Source organism: Balaenoptera musculus, chromosome 19 (assembly GCF_009873245.2).
Source record: "Balaenoptera musculus isolate JJ_BM4_2016_0621 chromosome 19, mBalMus1.pri.v3, whole genome shotgun sequence".
Taxonomy (NCBI): domain Eukaryota; kingdom Metazoa; phylum Chordata; class Mammalia; order Artiodactyla; family Balaenopteridae; genus Balaenoptera; species Balaenoptera musculus.
In genome coordinates, this window is record NC_045803.1 from 746,999 (window position 1) to 768,497 (window position 21,499).

At 45.4% G+C, this 21,499-nt stretch overlaps 1 protein-coding gene across 1 annotated transcript; it reads right to left on the reverse strand.

Moving 5' to 3' along the window:
• ZNF671 (zinc finger protein 671) lies at nt 1-16,297 on the reverse strand. Its single transcript, XM_036835011.1, has 4 exons — nt 15,995-16,297; nt 3,233-3,359; nt 2,515-2,637; nt 1-1,899 (listed from the first exon to the last, which is right to left on the reverse strand). Exons 1-4 carry the CDS (start codon nt 16,148-16,150, stop codon nt 686-688), a joined length of 1,620 nt encoding a protein of 539 aa, XP_036690906.1. The 5' UTR covers nt 16,151-16,297; the 3' UTR covers nt 1-685.
• Nucleotides 16,298-21,499: the final 5,202 nt, after the last annotated feature.

A 21,499-nucleotide genomic window follows, 5' to 3' on the forward strand; every position in this document is an offset into this window, starting at 1 on the left:
TATTGTACAAACACGAGCAAATGTGGGGCACAGAGTTCCAGGGCTGCAGGACTTGGAGACTGTATACATCCACAATGAGACAAAGAAATCCACGAAGGTAAATCTCTGCAAGCTCCCTGGAGAGCCCATCTTAGGAGCTGATTCTTTCCACACCTAAACCAGTCAAAGGGTGAAAATGAGGCCCCCTGTAGGCCACTGAGGCCAGTCATGACTCCTTCCAGGGACTGGGGAGACGGCAGAGGTCTGCCTGACTAAGCTTGTAACTGACACACCCTGTAGGACTTTGCCAGATGGGAACAGCAGGATGCCTTCTACCACCGGGAAAGGCACTAGACAGTTTAGAAATGTGCAGCTCCTGAAAGCACCTCACGTGTGCGGCACTCATCAGGAATCTTCCTGTTGTGGATGTTCATATGTATGAGGTTTCACTTCTGACTGACGGCTCTCTCACAAAACCCACGTTCAGGGCTTCACTCTGGGGATAGTTGTTAGGTTGAACAAGGAGACAGCACATTCCCTGTACTCTAAAGCCTTTGTCCAGCATGGATTTCCTGTGCCGAATAAGGTTTGGCCTTTGGGTGAAGGCTTTCCCATGTCTGCTGCACTCACAAGCACTGCTAGGTATTCTCAAGTGTACAGTAAGTTAGGAGCATTGGCTAAAAGGCTTCCCACACTCACTGTACTCTCATGGCCTTTCTCCAGCATGAGTCCTCTGGTGGAGAACAAGTGTGTGTCTGCGGTTGAACTCCTTCCCACGCTCCCTGCACTCAGAAGGCCTTTCTCCAGTGTGAACCTTCCAGTGCCGAATAAGGTTTGGCCTTTGGATGAAGGCTTTCCCACATCTGCTGCACTCGTAAGGCTTTTCTCCAGAGTGAACTTTCTGGTGCTGAACCAGTTTGGAGATGCAACTAAAGGCTTTCCCACATCTGCTGCATTCGTAATCACTGCTATGAATTCGCCAGTGTACGTTAAGGTGGGAGCTTTGGCTGAAGGACTTCCCGCACTCCCTGCACTCATAAGGCCTTTCTCCAGTGTGAGTCCTCCGGTGCAGAACCAGTGTGTGTCTGCGGTTGAACTCTTTCCCACACTCGCTGCACACGTAAGGCTTTGCTCCTGTGTGAACCTCCTGGTGTCGAATGAGGTTAGACTTGCTGCTAAAGAATTTTCCACAGTTACTGCACTGATAGAGCCTTTCACCTGTGTGAACTCGCCTGTGTTCAACAAGGCCAGAGACTTGTCTAAAGAACTTCCCACACTCACTGCACTCATAAGGCCTTTCTCCAGTGTGTACTGTCTGATGTTTAAAAAGGTCACAGCTTTGGCTAAAGAATTTCCCACATTGGCTGCACTCATAAGGCCTTTCTCCAGTGTGGATTCTCTGGTGCCTTGCAAGTGTGTCTTTCCGAGTGAACACTTTCCCACATTCACTGCATTTATGAAGCTTCTGTCCAGTGCTAAGGGCTCCCCCAAGCTCAGTGCTCTTATGGGGCTTCATTCTATCATGAGAAACCTGGTGCTGAAGGCTACAGGTGGCTGGCAAGTCCACTCTGCCCTCACCGTGTATGTAGGTCTTCTCTGGCACATAGATTCTGCAGCTTTTCACAGTGTCCCTGCCCTCATCCCTCCTGAAGAATTTCTCTCCACTGTGCTGCTTGTGGTGCTGATGAAGGTCTGTGCTGAAACAGAACTGCTTCCCATGTGCCTCACATGTGTGTGGTTCCTGCCTGGCTTTCCCCCGTGGGTATTCAGTCAGGTGTAGGAGGTCTTTCAATATTGGGCCAGACATGTCACATGGGTGTGTCTTCAGACCTGCCACAGGAGTCCTGAACTGTGACACTCCTTCTAAATAAACACTCTGCTCAGAGGAAACAGCCTCAGCCTCCACTCCACACCAACAACCTGAAAGCAGAGAAGTGCCCAATGAGATGTATGTTGACTTTGAAGGAGGGGACAACCCCATCATAAATGTGTCTGACACACCGAGGATAAGTCCATGGGACTGTTTACAGGACAGAGAGGCAGGGACAGGTTGAGGAAGGGATTGCTATGCAGTGCGGGGCCTCTGAAGGTCACAGAATGGGGGAGGCCTCCTGAAGGCAAAGACATGAGGACAGAATGAGGACAGAATACAGCAAACAGCTTCCAGTAGGACGTTAGCTGTTGAGACAGGCGAGTGCTAGGCAGAAGGGCATGTCCAGGCCCAGGAAACTCCAATCACAAGCGAGCAGCTGGTGTTCAAAGATTACTGAAGGATATGTGCACATCTCGTGACACATTAAGTGCAGGCCAATGTTGCAGACGAATGCAGAGTGAGCAGTAAGGAGGAATGGGTGCAAGGTGGATGCCAGGGGCTAGAAGTCAGACTAGAAATAAGTCACAGTGTCCAGAATGGAGAAGGACAGGTAGAAACGCTGTGTGGCCACAGGCCTTGAAATCAAACACAGGTGGAAACAGTCGACATCTCTGGATTTGACCCCAACCTTGACATCATGCCCTTCCTTGGTGTCCACTCACCAGGTCCAGGTCCCTTCTGAGCCTCTTTCTCTGTGGCTGGAGTCATATCCACCTGGGCAGGCATCCAGGGCTCTTCCCCTTGCTCCAGCTGTGTGACTAAATGTGATCTGGAGGATGCAATTCCTAAGGGAAACCCAGCACTGGTGAGTACTGGCTCAGAGCAACCCACCCTATGACAGACCACAAGTTAAAAAATAATAATTATTACTGGGATTTCCCTGGCGGTCCAGTGGTTAAGACTCTGTGCTTCCACTGCAGGGGGCGCGGGTTCAATCCCTGGTCGGGGAACTAAGATCCTGCATGCCACACTGCTCAGCCAAAATAATAATAATTATTATTACAAAAAGAACCATGAAGGAAGCATCCAAGGGTCTCCATAAGTAGTGACTATGTGAGTGCCTGTAACTCCTGGTATAATGGAGCCCCAGACAATGTCACCTGGAGGAAGGGGGCAGAACCTTGGGCACGGAGGTGTCATAATTCTAGACAGATTCACCAGCCTAGAAAGTGACCAAGACTAATGGGTTCCATTGGGAAAACCATGTCTTGTGACCCCCAAACCTTTGGCTGCGTGGCTTCGGGGATGCTCAGTAAGAAGTGAGGACATGCCATAGAGCATAGCCCTGGCAGCCATGGCACCTACTCCAGGAAACATAGCAAGAAAGCAGTGTGGGAAGGACAAAGCAGTCCTTTGATGGAGTTGGTGTGAGGGTCTTACCCAGGGAGGCTAAAAGTGCAAAGTTCTCCAGCATCACATCCCGGTACAGGAGTCTTTGATCCTCATCAAGTAGCACCCATTCTTCCCAGGAGAAGTACACAAACACGTCCTCAGAGATGGCACAGCCCTGCAAAGATGGGGACAGCAAGGTCCATGAAAAGTGTCTCAAGTGAGTATCCCCACTCTACCTACCCACAACAATGTCCTGCTCACCCATGTCCCGAGAACCCCAAGTCAAATGAAGTACCAGGCATTGATACCATCGGTCCTTGCTCTCTCCTGACTACTCCCAGTGATCACTGTGTCAGCCCACAGAAACAACAAGCAGGTTGGGAGATAGATGCCATTTAAGCTCTGAGCCTAGCCCAGTTCCCCTGGGGAACCCCATAGCATACTTCCTGGACATACTTCCTAAACCTGGGTTCACTCTTTTCACTTAAGCCCCCAACAACAGGGTCCTAGGACAATCAGTTTACACTCCCTCCTCTCCTGCACATCACTCTTTGGACCATGCCTCCCTCATATCTTCAGCTACCTACAACCAACTTTCTGGCCCACACCACAGACATCACCCTGGACTCCCCAGATGTCACTCTGCACACAGCATGGAGAGAACACTTGGCAATACAATCAGGATGCTATCTTGTTCCAAACCGCCAGTGGCCCCCACTGCCAAAGCCCCCATTCCTGCTTTAAAGCCCTCCCAATCTGGCCCTTTTCCTTTCTTCAAATCACAGGCACCCAGAACCACATGCACACCTCAGTTACTCTGAGCCCGCTTCCATTTCTCAGTTGTACACTGTATTAAGTTTCCTATTACTGCTGTAACAAATCACTAGTAGCTCGGTGGCTTAAATCAACTCAAATTTATCATCTTACATCTGGAGGTTGTAAGTCCAAAATGGGCTTCACTAGGCTGAAAATCAAATTGTCAGCAGGATTGGGACTTCCCTGGTGGCACAGTGGTTAAGAATCCACCTTCCAATGCAGGGGGCCTGGGTTCGATCCCTGGTCAGGGAACTAGATCCCACATGCATGCCACAACTAAGGAGCCAGCGAGCCACAACTAAGGAGCCCGCCTGCCGAAACTAAGACCAAAAAAAAAAAAAAAAAAAAGATGTCAGCAGGATTATATTCCTTCTGGCAGCTCCACAGAAGAATCTGTTTCCTTAGCTTTTCTAGCTTCTTTTTTTTTTTTTTTCTAGCTTCTTAAAAACCTCCTGCATCCTTGAGTCCTTGCCCCTTCCTCCATTTGCAAAGTCAGTAACTATCATTCTGACATCTATTTCATTCCTCAAATCTCCTTCTTTGACTCTGATCCTCCTGTGATTACACTGGGTCCACAGGATAACTCAGGATAAACTGTCCATCTCAAGATCATTAGCTTAATCACACATATAAAGTCCCTGTTGTGGGACTTCCCTGGTGGTGCAGTGGTTAAGACGTCACGCTCCCAATTCAGGGGGCCTGGGTTCGATCCCTGGTCAGGGAACTAGATCCCACATGCATTCCGCAGCCAAGAGTTTGCATGCCACAACTAATGAGCCAGTGAGCTGCAACTAAGAAGCCAGTGAGCCTCAACTAAGGAGCCTGCCTGCTGCAACTAAGACCCAGCACAACCAAATAAATAAATAAACATTAAAAAAAAAAGTCCCTGTTGCCATGTGAGATAACACATCCAAAGCTTCCAGGGATTAGAAAATGGACATCTTTGGGAGGTCATTAAGCTGCTTATCACATACATGTTGTCCCCATACCAGTCACAACTTTCCTACACCTAATTATCTGAAAATTAACTTTACAACAGACTTCCCCATTTCAGTGGCTGGCATTTCCATCCTTCCAGCAGCTAAATCCAAAGCTTTGGGTCATCTCTCCCTTACTTCCTTCTCTCACAATCCACTTCAGAAAATAAAATCAGCTCTAGTAAAGTAACAGCATGAGAACACAACCTCTTGTGCCACCTTCACAGCAATCACTCTGGTACAGCCTATCAATGCTCATTTAGACTACTGCAGTAGTCTCCTCCCTGATTTCCCTGTGGTGTGACCACATATAAAAATAAAATTCTCACCTATAACCTCTGCAGCAACTGAACCAAAATGGTCAGAACTCTCATAAAAACTGCCTTCTTGGGACTTCCCTGGTGGCGCAGTGGTTAAGAATCCTCCTGCCAATGCAGGGGACACAGGTTCGAGCCCTGGTCCGGGAAGGTCCCACATGCCGCAGAGCAACTAAGCCTGTGCGCCACAACTACTGAGCCTGTGCTCTAGAGCCCGCATGCCACAACTACTGAAGCCCGTGCCCCTAGAGCCCATGCCCCGCAACAAGAGAAGCCACCGCCATGAGAAGCCCGCGCACCGCAACGAAGAGCGGCCCCCGCTCGCCGCAACTAGAGAAAGCCCATGCACAGCAACAAAGACCCAACGGAGCCAAAAAATAAATAAGTATATAAATTTATTTAAAAAAAAAAACAAAAAACTGCCCTCTTCCCTTTTACACCCACTTCCAACTTAGGAGCCAATCAGCTTTCCCCCTCCCCTGCCCTCGAGCCTCAGCTAAAGGCAAGTGATGGTGCCCAACTCCCTTGCTATTAGCAAGCTCTGAATAAATGTGAATAATTTCCACACCTACCATCACTCCGTCTCCACCATCACTCTAGCCCTTCACTGTCTGTTCTCTCTGCTGCCAGAGGAAGCCTGCTGAGACTCTGCTCCACATTCCCCATGGCTCCCATCACCCTCAGAATAGAGGCCAAGACCCTCAGCTGGCCATTTCAGGCCTGAAACCTGTCCCCATGTTGTCTCCCCCAGAAAGGAAAGAGACTAATGGTTTGTTGGACACTCACAGCTCAGCTTCAACTCCAAGCATCTGAACATGCCTGGGATGCCTTTCATCCCTCATCTCTCTGGGTTCTACAGGAACCTCTCCATGTAACGATGGCTTAGACTGAGCCTGCCTCCTCAGAGCCTGCAGACACAATTGCTGGGACAGGGGAAAGCAAAGACACATAATCCCACATATTGGGAAGGTGAGGGCTCAGCTATCAGCTTGGCCACTGTCACTGGAGCCTGTGGGCAAAAGGGATGGGAACAGCCCATATCACACCAGGGGATGGAGGTGCTATTCCCGTCTCCAGGATTCTACACTCCCAGAAACGAGATGGGGCGCTGGAAGCTCTGCCCCAAAGTGAAGTGCTCACAGAAAAAGGCCCCTCTCTTGGGCCATGACTGGCAAAGAGCTGACACCTTGTGGCACTGAGAATTCTGGGTACTGCAGTCCCCACCTCGACACCAGGTGCTGAGGGGAAGCCCGTGGTCAGAAGGTGGAAGGCAAAGGAATCATTTATTGAGCGCCTACTGTCTTAGCTTGCCAGTTGCTCCCAAGCCTCAGGCTGCATCTCACACCTCAGAGTCTCTGTAACTGGATGAGGTTGGTACCAAACCCGAGTTCGGCTGCTCGCCACTCGAAAAGCCAATACTCGACAAACAAGTGTTTGTGGAAAAGGAAAAGTTGCTTTATTCAGGAGGCCAGCAATCTGGGAAGCTGGTGGACTAATGTCCTAAGACCATCTCCAAGTTGCTGGTTAGGAGACAAAGGTTTTAAAGGCCATGTGAGGGAGGGGCTGCAGGGTGCATGATCCGCTTGTGCTCAATTCTCAGATTGGTTGGCATCAAGGTGAAGTTTCGAGCATCATCAATCTTCTGGTTTCAACCGGTCTGGGGTCTACGTGCTTGCGGTCAGCAGTTTTCCTCCGGTGGGGGTCGGCTTCGTATAAAATCTCCAGTGGGCGCTTCATATCCTAAGCGTGATACGACGCTGGCTGTTTTGGAGGTTCACAGCCTGCAAATCCCAGCCTCATCCCTCCGAATTTGGGACCCAAGGCCAGCAGTTTCACCTCCATGTTGTGAAATGTAAAATGAAGATAAAACCTCCTTTGCAGATCTCTGTGAAATTGTTTAAATATTCCTCAAACATAAACGTCCATTCACCAAAACAGCAGAAAAAAATAGTGCCCATACCTTGGTGAGGTTAAGTATCAAGTGCTTAAACCAGTGCAAGGTGCACGATTAATGCTGAATACATGGTCCTCATCATCACAAACCTGGGCTCTCAGGTACCCATGTGGTAGGAGGTGAGTCAAGGCTGCCTACTTGCAGAGTTATGGGCAGCGTCTGTCAAAATTCACATACACATACCCTGAACCTACGAGTAGCCTTAACAGGAATGATTTAAAATTTTACAGGATGGCAGTGTACAATCTGTGCCATTTAAAATTATTTCAAGAAAAAAATAATCACACATACAGAGTGACGTTATCAATTTCAGGTAGCCAGTTGCACTAGGGATATGTTCTAGACAAGATGATTCAAGATTTACAGTTTAAGAAATATTTTCCCGGGACTTCCCTGGTGGTCCAGTGGTAAAGAATACACCTTACAATGCAGGGGATGAGGCTTCGATCCCTGGTCAGGGAACTAAGATCCCACATGCTGCAGGGCAACTAAGCCCATGCGCCACAACTACTGAGCTCGTGTACCTCAACTAGAGAGCCTGCATGCCACAAACTACAGAGCCCACACGCTCTGTAACCCGCGTGCCACAACTACAGAGCCTGCGCACCACAATTAGAGAGAAGCCCGCGCGCTGCAATGAAAGATCCCGTATACCACAACTAAGACCCGACGTAGCCAAAAATAAATAAATAATCTGAAAAAAAAAATTTTTTTCCCTCAGGAGTAAGTACAGCCTAGGGTTGTAGCATAATTCTTCTATATCTTACTTTCAAATTCAAAATCTTTGAACTTGCATTAGAACCAATCATGTCGTGTTTGGCTTCAAATTCAATGCAATCTAGCACATGGTGTCCAGTGTCTGACTTCATGGGCTGAGCTCTAGGGGGAGGCTTACCTGGGTTTGCAGCTGGTAACCCCATTACTGATTATAGTACCTTAGGCAGAAAGCCTCACTTCTCCAAGCTTCAGTCCCCTCATTTCTGAAATGGGGAAATAACACTATTCACAGCACATGGTTTTGGGGATTATTACCTGGGAAATTACATGACATCTTCTGGTCATTCTTCCAACAGTGCTGCAAACCCTTCACAATGGAGGACAGAAAATGACTCCTGACCATCCACATTCTCTTGACTTGATTCAGAGGATTTCAGGTGCTCAATTCCTCCAGGAACCAGAACCTCACCCCCACCAGACCCCCCCCCTCCCCCAACTATCCTCAGGTAAACTGGCTCCAGGTGCATCTGTGTAGTAAGTGGAAGCTCAGCCTGAATTCCCATGACTCAAGCTTACCAGATTCAGTCTCCAACAGGATTCCACCACTTGATACTGGGGTCCAAAGTGAGCACTAAACCCTGGGAAGAGGGAAGAAGTGCAGTCACTGAATTCTATGGAAAAGATTGCTCCATTTGTTTAGGTCATCTTTAATTTCCCTCAGCAGAAGTGTTTTTGTAGATTTCAACTAAACTTTGAAGTTTTCAGTAATACTGAAAAAATAACTTTGTAGTTTTCAATAAAATACTTAGGAATGAATATAATGAAAAAACATGTACATGTTTCATTATATTCATTCCTAAGTATTTTTTTAATGCTATAGGTTTGTAAATTTTGATCAATTTTTGCTTTCTGTGTATTGTCAACATATAGAAGACAGTTCATTTACATCTATATCCCTGTCTACCACACACATGTGTATTTATACATATATATAAAGAGAAAGAGAACTGTACACAGCACTTTGCTACATTCAGTTATGCTAGTGAGTCTTCTGCATCAATTGATATGATGTGATTTTTCTTCTTTTTTTTTTCTTTAGCCTGTTAATATGTTGGATAACATTCTTTGCTCTTCTAATGTTAAACAAACCTGGCACCACTGAAAGAAATCTCTCTTGGTCATGGTATATAATTCTTTTTACACACTGCTGAATTTTATTTGCTAATACTATCTTAATGATATTTATGTCTATTTTCATGAGGATAGTTCTAAAATTTTCAGATGTCTTACAATTTTCTTTACATTCTATTTTTTTTAATTAATTGATTTTATTTATTTATTTTTGGCTGTGTTGGGTCTTCGTTGCCATGCGCAGGTTTTCTCTAGTTGTGGCGAGAGGGGGCTACTCTTCGTTGTGATGCACAGGCGTCTCACTGCAGTGGCTTCGCTTGTTGTGGAGCACGGGCTCTAGGTGCGTGGGCTTCAGCAGTTGCAGTACGCGGGCACAGTAATTGTGGCTCACGCACTCTAGAGCACAGGCTCAGTAGTTGTGGCGCACAGACTTACTTGCTCTGCGGCATGTGGCAGGCGGATTCTTAACCACTGCACCAGCAGGGAAGCCCATCTTTACATTCTATTATGTGTTCTGTAAAGACAGTTGTATTTGGTATGCAGTTCTAAGATATCAGTGTGTTTGTATATCTTGTCATATGCCTGATAATCACCTTGATTCCTTCTTCCATTGATTGCTCCTATTTTGGTCATTTAGGTTGGAGTTGTATTTGTTGTTCTAACTAATGCGATTTCCTTCTATGCCCTGTGTGTTCATCCCTTGGCAGTTTTAGACATTGGAGATATAGTCTTTCACTCTTTAAATTTTGGCTGTCATGGGCTTTACAGAATAGAAGCCTGAAATTCTAAAAGAAATATATTCATTAATTTTCGACACAATATATTTTGCTTGTTACTGATACATTTAAATTGTTCTTGTGACTTCCCTGGCAGTCCAGTGGTTAAGACTCCATGCTTCCAACACAGGGTACACAGGTTCAATCCCACATGCTGCATGGCGTGGCCAAAAAAAAGTTTAAAAAAATTATTCTTGCCTGTTTCACTAAAATATGCTCCTAATTTATCTTCTATTGGTTTCCTTATTTCTTTTACTCTTTGATACTTAACAGTTCTTTAAAATTTAAATGTCTGTGGATTTTCTAGGATATTTTAAAATTTCTAATTTAGTTTTGCTTTATTTAGAGAATATATTCTACACTGCTTCAATTTTAAAGCTTACTGAAAATTATTTTATGTCCCTAGCATTTGGTTTATCTTGGAGGAATGTACCATGTGTACCTGAAAAGAATGTGTATTCTGCTATAGACTGGAGTAATGTTTTATACATATCTACTGAATCAAGTTAGCTGATGATGTTGGTCATGTCTTGTATATCCTTACGGTTTTCCTGCCTATTCTATTAATTATTGAAAGAATTTTGAAAGCCTATTCTCAGGCACAAATACATTTAGCATATTCATTCATTCATTCATTTATTTATGGCAACACCACGCGTCTTGTGGGATCTTTGTTCCCTGACCAGGGATACAACCTGTGCCGCCTTCAGTAGAAGCACAGAGTCCTAACCATTGGACCGCCAGGTAATCCCCCATTTATCATTTTAAAATCTTCTTGATTTAAATTACTTGTTTAATAAGATGTCCCTATGTTATCTTTGGTAATATTATTTTTCCTGAAGTTGATTTCTTCTTATATTAATATAACCTCTCCAACCCTCTTTTTAAAATTTATTTATTTATTTATTTATTTATTTATTTATTTATTTATTTATTTATTTATTTATTTATGACTGCATTGGGTCTTCGTTGCTGCATGCGGGCTTTCTCTAGTTGCGGTGAGCAGGGGCTACTCTCCATTGTGGTGTGCAGGCTTCCCATTGCGGTGGCCTCTCTTGTTGCGGAGCACAGGCTGTAGGTGCATGGGCTTCAGTAGTTGTGGCTCGCAGGCTCTAGAGCTCAGGCTCAGTAGTTGTGGCGCATGGTCATAGCTGCTCCGTGGCATATGGGATCTTCCCGCACCAAGGCTCGAACCCGTGTCCCCTGCATTGACAGGCAGATTCTTAACCACTGTGCCACCAGGGAAGTCCACCTCTCCAACCCTCTTATGGTTAATATTCATGTCTTATTTCATTCCATTCCTTTTAGCATATACTTATGTTTGTAATTAAGGATCATTTACTATAGGTTGCATGGAGTTTGCCCATGCATTTAATACAGTCTGACAATCACTCCCTATAATTTAAATATATGAGATAGTTAAAGCAAAAAAACTGAAAAAAAAATTGTGGGTACAAATGTATAACTTACTCGCTCTTGTCTATCTTCTTAGAAAGGGATAAATCAGACAAGAATAAGCATATAAATGATATTAATAATAAAACATTCAGAAGATACACATTCATCTTGATATTACACTGTTGAACATTTGAAAAATTACATTCACTAAGGGAAAAATGAAGCCACAACACAGATCACAAGTTTTATGAATTCTCTATGAATATATGTATATTTGTTTACTAGAGCAGTGTAATAATATGACTTATATCAAGAAATACGTATTTGGTCTTTTAATTTTTAATTTTTAAAATAAATGTATTTATTTATTTTTGGCTACGTTGGGACTTTGTTGCTGTGCGCGGGCTTTCTCTAGTTGCGGCAAGTGGGGGCTACTCTTTGTTGTGGTGCACGGACTTCTCATTGCAGTGGCTTCTCTTGTTGTGGAGCACGGGCTTCAGTAGTTGTGGCTCACGGGCTCTAGAGTGCAGGCTCAGTAGTTGTGGCGCACGGGCTTGGTTGCTCCGCGGCATGTGGGATCTTCCCGGACCAGGGCTCGAACCTGTGTCCCCTGCACTGGCAGGCGGATTCTTAACCACTGTGCCACTAGGGAAGTCCCTGCATTTGGTCTTTGTCCAGGTTTTGGGCACAGAACTCCTAAAACCTTAGGTATTTCCTAAGTGAGACGAGCAATAAAAATGCCCTTATGAGGTTACTTTGGGAAAGCACAAAAGGATGGCGGGGCTGGTTTCCAGCAGAACCAACCACATGATTAGAGGGTTGGAACTTTCAGTCGTACCCCCTGACCTCTGAGGGGGTAGAGCGGTTGGAGCCTGAGTTCAATCGCCAATGGTCAAGGATGTAATCAATCATGCCTATGAAATGAAGCCTCCATAAAAATCCAAAAGAATAGGGTTCAGAGAGCTTCCAAGTTGACGAACATATGGAGATGCAGGAAGAGCAATGTGCATGGGAACTCTGCACCTTTTCCCCATACCTTTCCCTGTATGCGTCTCTTCCATGTGGCTGTTCCTGGGTTATATCTTTTTATAATAAACTGGTAATCTAGTTAGTAAAATGTTTCTCTGAGTTCTGTGAGCCACTCTAAGAAAATTGATTGAACCCAAAAGGGAGGCTGTTGGAACCTCCAATCAGTTCAGAAGCCCAGGTGAAACCATGGACTTAACGACTGGTGTCTGAAAGGGTGTGTGTGGGGTGGGGGGAGTCTTATGGGACTGAGACCTTAACCTGTGGGATCTGATGCTACCTCTGGGTAAACAGTGTCAGAATTGACTTGAATTATAGGACACTCAGCTGGCGTGAGAGAATTGCTTATTGGTGTAAGAAAACTCACCCATACACAATGGAATTGGTGAGACCATAATCTTTAGCAGCCTTTCTCAAATGGGGTTCCATGAGAGAATCTGTTCCCACAGAAAATGATTTCAGTGGATACTGTCTTAAATACCCCAAGGAAAGTACATGCCTAAGACCAGTCTAAATGCATAGAAGAATAATCAGTTCACTACCTACAATGAATTCCTTGGGAAAGTAATGCTTAATTCTCTCATAAAATCTCTCTCATAAATTCTCTCATAAAATTGGATAGAGTATACAAAGGGAGAATAATATAGGAATTTCAATAACACAAACTGTTTTTCCTGGCTGTTTTGTAGCTCATAAAGAAAATCAGAATAATATCACCCCAAAATATGCCTCTTTGACATAAAAATTATTTTGAGCTGAAGGCAGTGAGAAACAGCAAACACAGAAAAAGCTCCCCTTTTTCTACCTAAAGGCAAGATATAAATTCTCCTTTTATTGGAGACAGATTTTCAGCCCAGAGACTGGCACCAAAGGAATCTGCAATCAAATCACACAATATTAGGTTCCTCCCCCGTATTTACCTTCTCAGTTTGCTGCCCTGCCCTTGGAAGCCTAAAACTGCTTTTCTTCGTTCTGTCATTTCTCTACAAATTTACTCTTCTTTTTCGAAGATACTAATATAAACTAGAATTCTAAGCCACCAATTCCAGTTACTTTTGGTTTAAGTTTCTCCCATGTGTTGTGTGCTGCACATATTAATATACTGTTTTTCTCATTAGTCTGTTTTTTTCTTAAAGAGACCCATCTGAAAACCTAAGATTGGCAGAGATAGAGTTTTGCCTCTCCTACGCTCATTAAAATTACAAATAGTATACAGAAGTGTGGGCAGAAACATTTCCTGTGTTGGGACAACTTATGTTAGAGGAATTCTTTGGTAGGAACTTCCTGTGAGGCAAGAAGCCTGTCCTCCTTGGAACATTTAGTCAAAAACAAGGAGAGGGACTTCCAGTGGCTACGACTGCGCTCCCAATGCAAGGGGCCCGGGTTCGATCCCTGGTCAGGGAACTATATCCCACAAGCCGCAACGAAGATTGAAGATCCCGCCGCAACTAAGACCCAGCACAGCCAAATAAATAAATAAATAAATAACAAAGAAAAAACACAAGGAGGCACCCCAATGTTCACTGCAGCACTATTCACAATAGCCAGGACATGGAAGCAACCTAAATGTTCATCAACAGAGGAATGCATAAAGCTGTGGTACATATATACAATGCATTACTCAGCCATAAAAAGGAACGAAATTGGGCTATTTGTAGAGACGTGGATGGACCTAGAGACTGTCATACAGAGTGAAGTAAGTCAGAAAGAGAAAAACAAATATTGTATATTAACATATATATGTGGAATCTAGAAAAATAGTATAGATGATCTTATTTGCAAGGCAGAAATAGAGACACAGACTTAGAGAACAAACGTATGGACACCAAGGGGGGAAAGGGGTGGTGGTGGGATGAATTGGGAGATTGGGATTGACATATATACACTATCGATACTATGTATAAAATAGAAAACTAATGAGAACCTGCTGTATAGCTCAGGGAACTCTACTCAGTGCTCTGCAGTGACCTAAATGGGAAGGAAATCCAAAAAAGGGGGTACATATGTCTACATATAGCTGATTCACTTTGTTGTACAGTAGAAACTAACACAACACTGTAAAGCAACTACACTCCAATAAAAATTAATTAAACACACACACACACACACAAACACACACACACACACACACAGGCTGGGACAATCTATCATATGGCATTTGAGGGATTTTGTGGCTTTGGCAAGACTGAGTAAAGTGGAATCACTCCTGGCACTGGAGGAGATTTTCAGTGTGTGTTTCTCTTAGAACAGGTTGTTCAAAAGCAAGGGTAACTGTCATCAGACAGTAATTTTACGACACCCCATCTTCTGCTGCCAGGCCAGGTTCCTTGTGCCCTACAAAGCATTCTCCTCATGCAGACACTGGACAAACAGAATGCCCTCCTTTGTGGAGGGAAGTCTCAGAAATGCCCACCCTTCCCCCCCCCCCCGCCTCCATCCACAGCCCTCCTCTCTCACCCCAAAGACCATTTGAAATAACATACTTAAGATTGCTACCCATGGGACCTCCCTGGTGGAGCAGTGGTTAAGAATCAGCCTGCCAATGCAGGGGACACATGTTCAATCCCTGGTCTGGGAAGAGCCCACATGCTGCGGAGCAACTAAGCCCGTGTGCCACAACTACTGAGCCTGCACGCTAGAGCCCACGAGCCACAACTACTGAGCCCACGTGCCACAACTACTGAAGCCCGTGCGCCTAAAGCCTGTGCTGCGCAACAAGAGAAGCCACCACAGTGAGAAGCCCGCGCACCGCGACAAAGAGTAGTCCCCACTCGCCACAACCAGAGAAAGCCCATGCGCAGCAATGAAGACCCAACGCAGGCAAAAATTTTAAAAATAAATAAATTTATATAAAAAAAAGACTGCTACCCCTAAATCTGATCTCCAGGCCTTGACCTAGTCCAGACCACTCTCTACACCCTGTGGACATCTCCAACCCAGCCCCTTCTCCAGAACGCCAGACCTTCCAGTCCAGCTGCTCATGTGACACCTCCACTCTGGACATCTCAGAATCAACCATGTCCACTCTGAAACCTGCTCCCTAGTTTGACTTCCTGATTTCCATTTTCAAAATGTCCATGAAAACAAAAAAACAAAAAAATTTAAAACTTGGTTTTTCACTTACTATCAATCACAGCCTCATCTGATGCAGGAGGAAATGTTGGCGGTGGTATCTTTAAAATATATCCAGAACCTGATCACTTCTTCCCCCTCTCCTGGCACTCAAGTCCATCCACCGTTAAAACATTCCTTGAAGCCGCTGCAGTAGCCTCTTTACCAATCTCCACGCATCCATCCTCACATTCCCTGCCCCAACCTAATCTGTTTCGCCCAGCGCAAAATGTGGGATACTTTTAAAATCTCCACTCAGATCAAGTACTCCTTCTATTCGAAACTCTTATGGCTCCCAGAACCCTCAGAATGAAAGTACAACTCCTCAACCCAGGTGTGACTCCTCACATCCTGCTCGGTGCTGACACGACCCGGATCCCCGATCTCCCCAATGCCTCTGGCTCAGTCCGACCTCCAAGCCTTTGCACCTGTCGGTCCCTCTGCCTGTCCCCCTCTCACACGCGCCACCGCACTGTCAGAAACAGGGACCCCACAATCCCGGACACCGGGCCTGGGCTGCAGGCACAGGAGCAGGCGCCCCGCACTCGGCGCTTTAGTGTCTGGTGGGGTGGAGGAGGAGCGTGTACCTGAGGGGGGTCCCTCAGCGCGGCCGCCGCCATCGGAGTCTGTGGGCGGAGTGCGCCGGGAGAGGCAGGCATCCGGGTTGAGGACGTGGATACCGCGGTCCCAAGCCCCGCCCCGGCGGCGGGGTCACCGCAGGCGTCGCCACCGCCGAACCTCATCTCGCCTCCGAGCGGCGGGGACAACGCCTCCTCAGGCGTCTTCCCAATTCCTCCACCCTCGGTCCAGACCAAGCATTCAAGAGCCCCGTAGCGCGTAGATCCTCACAACAACCGACAAAATGTCTGGTTGCGCCTAAGATGCCGGAAGTCCCGCTCCGATGTCTTCCGCACGCACGGAAACGCCCCTCTCCCGGGCCTTCATTGGACGTGTGGCGCAGAGCCTTCTGGGTAATGTAGTTCTTGGTGAGCCATCGGCCTAGGGACAGGTTCAGGGCCTGGGCCTGGGCTCCTGGGGAAAGGCAGGGTACCACAAGAAGGGGTTTGTAAGTGGCACCCCTAATTCCCGAGGATGGGGCGGGGCTTAGCTCCTCTTCAAGGGCCCGCACGCAGATTCCGTGGATTGCTGTCTGCACTAATTAAAGAAATGTTTGGAGTCATATTATTTCAGATAGTCCGGAAAGCTGCAAAACCAAAAGGACACACCACACCAAGTTTCTCTCGTCCATTCATACCTGGGAGCTAGTAACCATTACCTTGTTGCCTTTTAAATACATTCTAGGGACTTCCCTGGTGGTCCAGTGGGTAAGACTCCACGCTCCCAATGCAGGGGCCCTGTGTTCCATCCCTGGTCGGGGAACTAGATCCCACATGCACGCCACAACTAAAGAGCCCGCATGCTGCAACTAAGACCCGGCACAGCCAAAATAAATAAATAAATAAAATTTTAATGTTAAAAAAAAAATACATTTGGACTGAAGCTTTAGGTTCAGTGTTGTTACTTTCAGTTCTGGTTAGGGACAAGAGAGGAAATATTCCAGACAGGGCCATGGAGTGGAAGAAGAGAGAGGGATGTTGAGATACTCTGGAGCCAGTAGATAGATTTCCTCAGAAAACTTTTCTCCTACCTGTATAATCAGTGATTGTATTCATCCCAGGAAGCAGCACTTTTTTCCAAGTAATATTTCTTACTTGGTATACTGAGACGGGCTGGGACCTGGGACCCTTTGCTGGGACCTGGGACGCTCTGCTGCAGTGCTGCAGTGCTTGCACCTGGACACACCTCTCCTCAAGCAACAAAATACGACGAAACTGTATGGGACTGAAAATAACTGCATGCACGCGCGGTTGGGGCAAATTCTGGAACCAAAAGATACAAAGAGACCAAAAAAACCCAACTGCCACTTTTGAAGGGCCTGGAGCAAAAACAGGGTGTTGGGAGCAAAAGCAGGGTACTGTGCAAGCCCCCCTGCACACAGCACCACCTAAGGGGTGGGCAAAACACCTAAGCCACCCCTCCAGCCAGACCCCTGGACAGACCCCTTCCCTCACCCCATATAAGGAACAAGCTTGCTCCCCCTTGAGGAGCCGGCAAGCAAGGGAACTTGTTGTTTGTTCTTGCTGCCCCCTGCTGCAGCAGGGGCCCCAATAAAGCCTTGCCTGAATTTCTTGTCTGGCCTCTAGTCAATTTCTATTTATTGGGGAAGGCCAAGAACCCTGGTCTGTAACAATACCACCATATATAGAATTGCTTTTAACATCTGAGACCTCTTAGAAAAGAAGTGCTACCATTTGAATGCTATTTCCTGCCTGAACAGTGACCATCATTGTCACATTGGGAGCATGAGCCCAAAATGGGTCATATGAACCCTGAGATAAATGTTTGGGACACCATGAGGTCGTCTCCTTGCTGTGAAGTGATCACCAGGGGTGTGCACCAGGGATCTGCACAGGAAGTTGAGATTATCAGTGAAAAAATTCCCGAGAGTTATTGATAATGATTCTGCAGCTATTTGAAGAGAGTGGAGAAAATAGCTCTGAGGAAATATTTACAACAGCTGTAAAAAGGTAATTTTGAGCCTGAGTACTGAAGTATGAGAACTGAGAGAATGAAGCTGATCAGATAAAGGGTTTATTCATGAGGCAGCCGAACAAGGAGACAGAACAAATCGCAAATCCATCTCCCTGAAGGTGAGAGGCTCTAGATACTTATGGGATAAACCTGAGGTGTGGGGAGCATGGGGGAAGGTGATTAGAGATAAGAAAAATGTGAAGTAATCATGGTTTTGCACAACAAAGCTACATGCTTCTCCATGGGACTCATGTTCAGAAAATGGCGACGTTAGCATGTTCTAAGGGTGGAGTCTTTGGCCCTCTGATGTCAAATCGTAACTGATTGGATAAATCGTGCGTGCCCAGTTGAAGAGTTTGTTGTCCCAATCAGTCTTGATTGGCTCAAGCTTGAACTGGACCCAGCTGACTCCAAGTTCGTGAAAAAAAATCCGGCAAACATCTTAATTGTTTAGGCCGTGTGATGCTTGGATGACATTCAAGTTTTTATAGAATCAACTGAAGCAAATTTAATCAGTGAAGGCATTTTACAGTTAGTATTTATTAACCAAATTATAGTTTAATGGATCTAACTGACGACTCCTCTCAGTTTTGATAGTAGCTATGTGTTTTGTGCAGGTTTCAGCCTATTGATAACCAATGTCTCCCTTGCCTGTATTGACAGTAACTGTGTCCTACTCAAAAAGGAACACTGTTTAATCCATATTATATGTCTTACTCCACAATATTCCTCTGCCCTAATCATCCCAGGGCCAGGCTCCAGGCAACTAAAGATCACCCCTGTGCCCCAAGTCTCACCTGAGTTATTCAAATACCCAATCTTAAACTGTTTACTCTGCCCTTGCCTTCCTTTGCCTTGAAACCCCACAACGACATTACTGTACCATATCCAGCATTTCTATTTTTAGAACAAGTGTCCTCATGAAGAGAATGGTTTAGTTTGGGACAGGAGGAGACCCCCATGATGGTCAGGGATTACTAGCAACACCGTCTGAGGTCAAAAGTTCATGAATAACAGGAGTAAAACCAATGAATCACCAAAGCAGTAATTTGTGAAAGTTTATTGTACACACACCAAAAAGACAGCATGCAAACGAGGAACACTCATACCAAAATGTAGTATGCGACGCAGGGGTATATTGTTACAAAGCAACTTAGATAATGAGAAAGCAGGGACTGTTTATTCGTCTTAGTGATTGCTTATGGTATTAGAATTTTCTTAAATGATAGGAAATTGGTCAGTGGTTACCTCATACCAACCTTGAGAAACAGTTCAAGTTTTGCTTATAATTTCTGAAGGCATAAGCAAGAAATGACCCAGGACAAATTAGTCTTGCAAAATAAACTAAATTAAGCTTTGTTTTGTAAGATTAAACTGGTTTTGTCTGCTCGGGGAATTTTCAAGGCTCCTCTCTGTTTTTTATTTTAACACTGGGAAAGCTCTACCTCTTACTGGCAATCGTGGGCACTACTTTGGGTTTTTTTGTTTTGGTTTTTGGTTTAATATTTATTTATTTAGTATTTATTTTTGGCTGTGCCGGGTCTTAGTTGTGGCTTGCAGGCTTCTTAGTTGCGGCATGATGCAGGATCTAGTTCCTTGACCAGGGATCGAACCTGGGCCTCCTGCATTGGGAGCTTGGAGTCTTACCACTGGACCACCAGGGAAGTCCCGTGGGCAATACTTTGTGAGGCTCTGCATTGTCTGTTCCAAGTGTGACTTTATCTTCCTACCCTAAATTGCTGGGCCTGTAACAACTCTGCAGGACTTGGCCCCTGTCAAAGCTTGGCAGGGGTAAGGGGACGAATAGTCAGTGCTACCTCTCCCCATCATGCAAGTCTGCCTGGACAAACTGACTAATTATTTATAAAGGCTCCCTAGAGTAGCAGAAGCTGACACCTCTGCACCTAAACCAGGCTCACTAGTTGTCAGGCTTGAGCTGAAAACCTGGTGTAGGGGGTGTGGTAACTGGGAGACCTCCCTTGAGATCAACAGCCTCTCAGCTGTAGTTTGCCTTCACCTCCAAAGTGACACAATACATCCTTTCCAGGATGCCCATCGGGTACATCAACGGCATTGTCATCACACACAATCCTTGCAGATAGGATCATCATTGCACTCACGTTTCTCCAGGAGCACAGGTATGACCTTACATTGAGGACATCTACCTCCAAGAAGACTTATTTGACACACTCATCATGGACATACAAGTCCAACATCTTTTAGTACTTTTTTTTTTCTTTTAGTACTTTTGATGGCAACATATTCTTATTTACAAATTTTACTTCCAAACTGAAATCAGCAGCCACTCCCATTTGTGCCCTCAGAGATTCCTGCACTAAAGAAACTTCACTAACCCCATCTCATGCCTCGTCAAGTCTCTGGACAACTTATGATAGTCATTAGTTGCCCCTGAGCTTCTGATGAAAAAAATCTAGCCCTCCTCAACTCTATAAATCATTAAAACAATAAAACAACAAATGACTAGTTACCCATTGGGCTCTCCCAGAAACAGAAGCTCTCTAGACCCTAAGCACGTGACTCTCCATACCAGCGGTTCATTATATTTTGGGTCATGGAAACAGCACAACACACTTGCACAGCTACCAAGGCCTCCTCAAGATAGGATGTTTATTGCAGGGCCCAGCAGTAAGGCCAGGTAAGAATCACGGAATTGGAAATATACCAAAAGTAACCAATACTCAATTCGAGAATCATTCGGGTTTATTGCACAAAATTAGCACAAAGTAGGGAAAATAGGAAAGGGATTAACATCCACTACAAGACCTCTGTGAAGGAGGTATCTCAGCACCAGCAGCTGTCTCCAGTTCTGCAACTGGTCTCGTGACAAGAGTGAGTGGAAGGTCACCTTCTGCTCCAACAGGGTTCTGGCAGTGTCCGTCTGGAACAGTTCTCAGCAGTGTGGAATGGGGTCCTCCAGCGAAGAGGCTTCAAGTCGTTCAGTTCAGTGGTTTCTTTCTTTCTTTTTCTTTCTTAATTTCTTTCTTTCTTTCTTCCTTCCTTTCTTCCTTTCTTTCTTTCTTTCTCCTTTCTTTCTTTCTTTCTTTCTTTCTTTCTTTCTTTCTTTCTTTCTTTCTTTCTTTCTTTCTCCTTTCTTTCTTTCTTTCTCCTTTCTTTCTTTCCTTCTTTCTTTCTTTCCTTCTCCCTTTTTCTTTCTTTTTATTTTTAAATTTTTCAGCTGGACCGTGAGGCATGTGGAACTTTAGTTCCCCGACCAGGGATTGAACCTTCATCCCTGCATTGGAAGCACGGAGTCTTAACCGCTGGACCGCCAGGGAAGTCCAGTGGTTTCTTTTTAAGGAGTCTGTCAGCGTGCCGCAGACCGGCTGCAGAAAGCTAGAAGTTCCTGGCGGTGAGGGGTAAGGAACTGAAAAGCACCAGTATGGGGTCAGAAGGGCCAAGACAACTGATGGTTGCAAGGCAAGTTTATTCAAAGAGCATGAATGTATATATAGGTTTAGTACGGAACGAATATTAGGCAA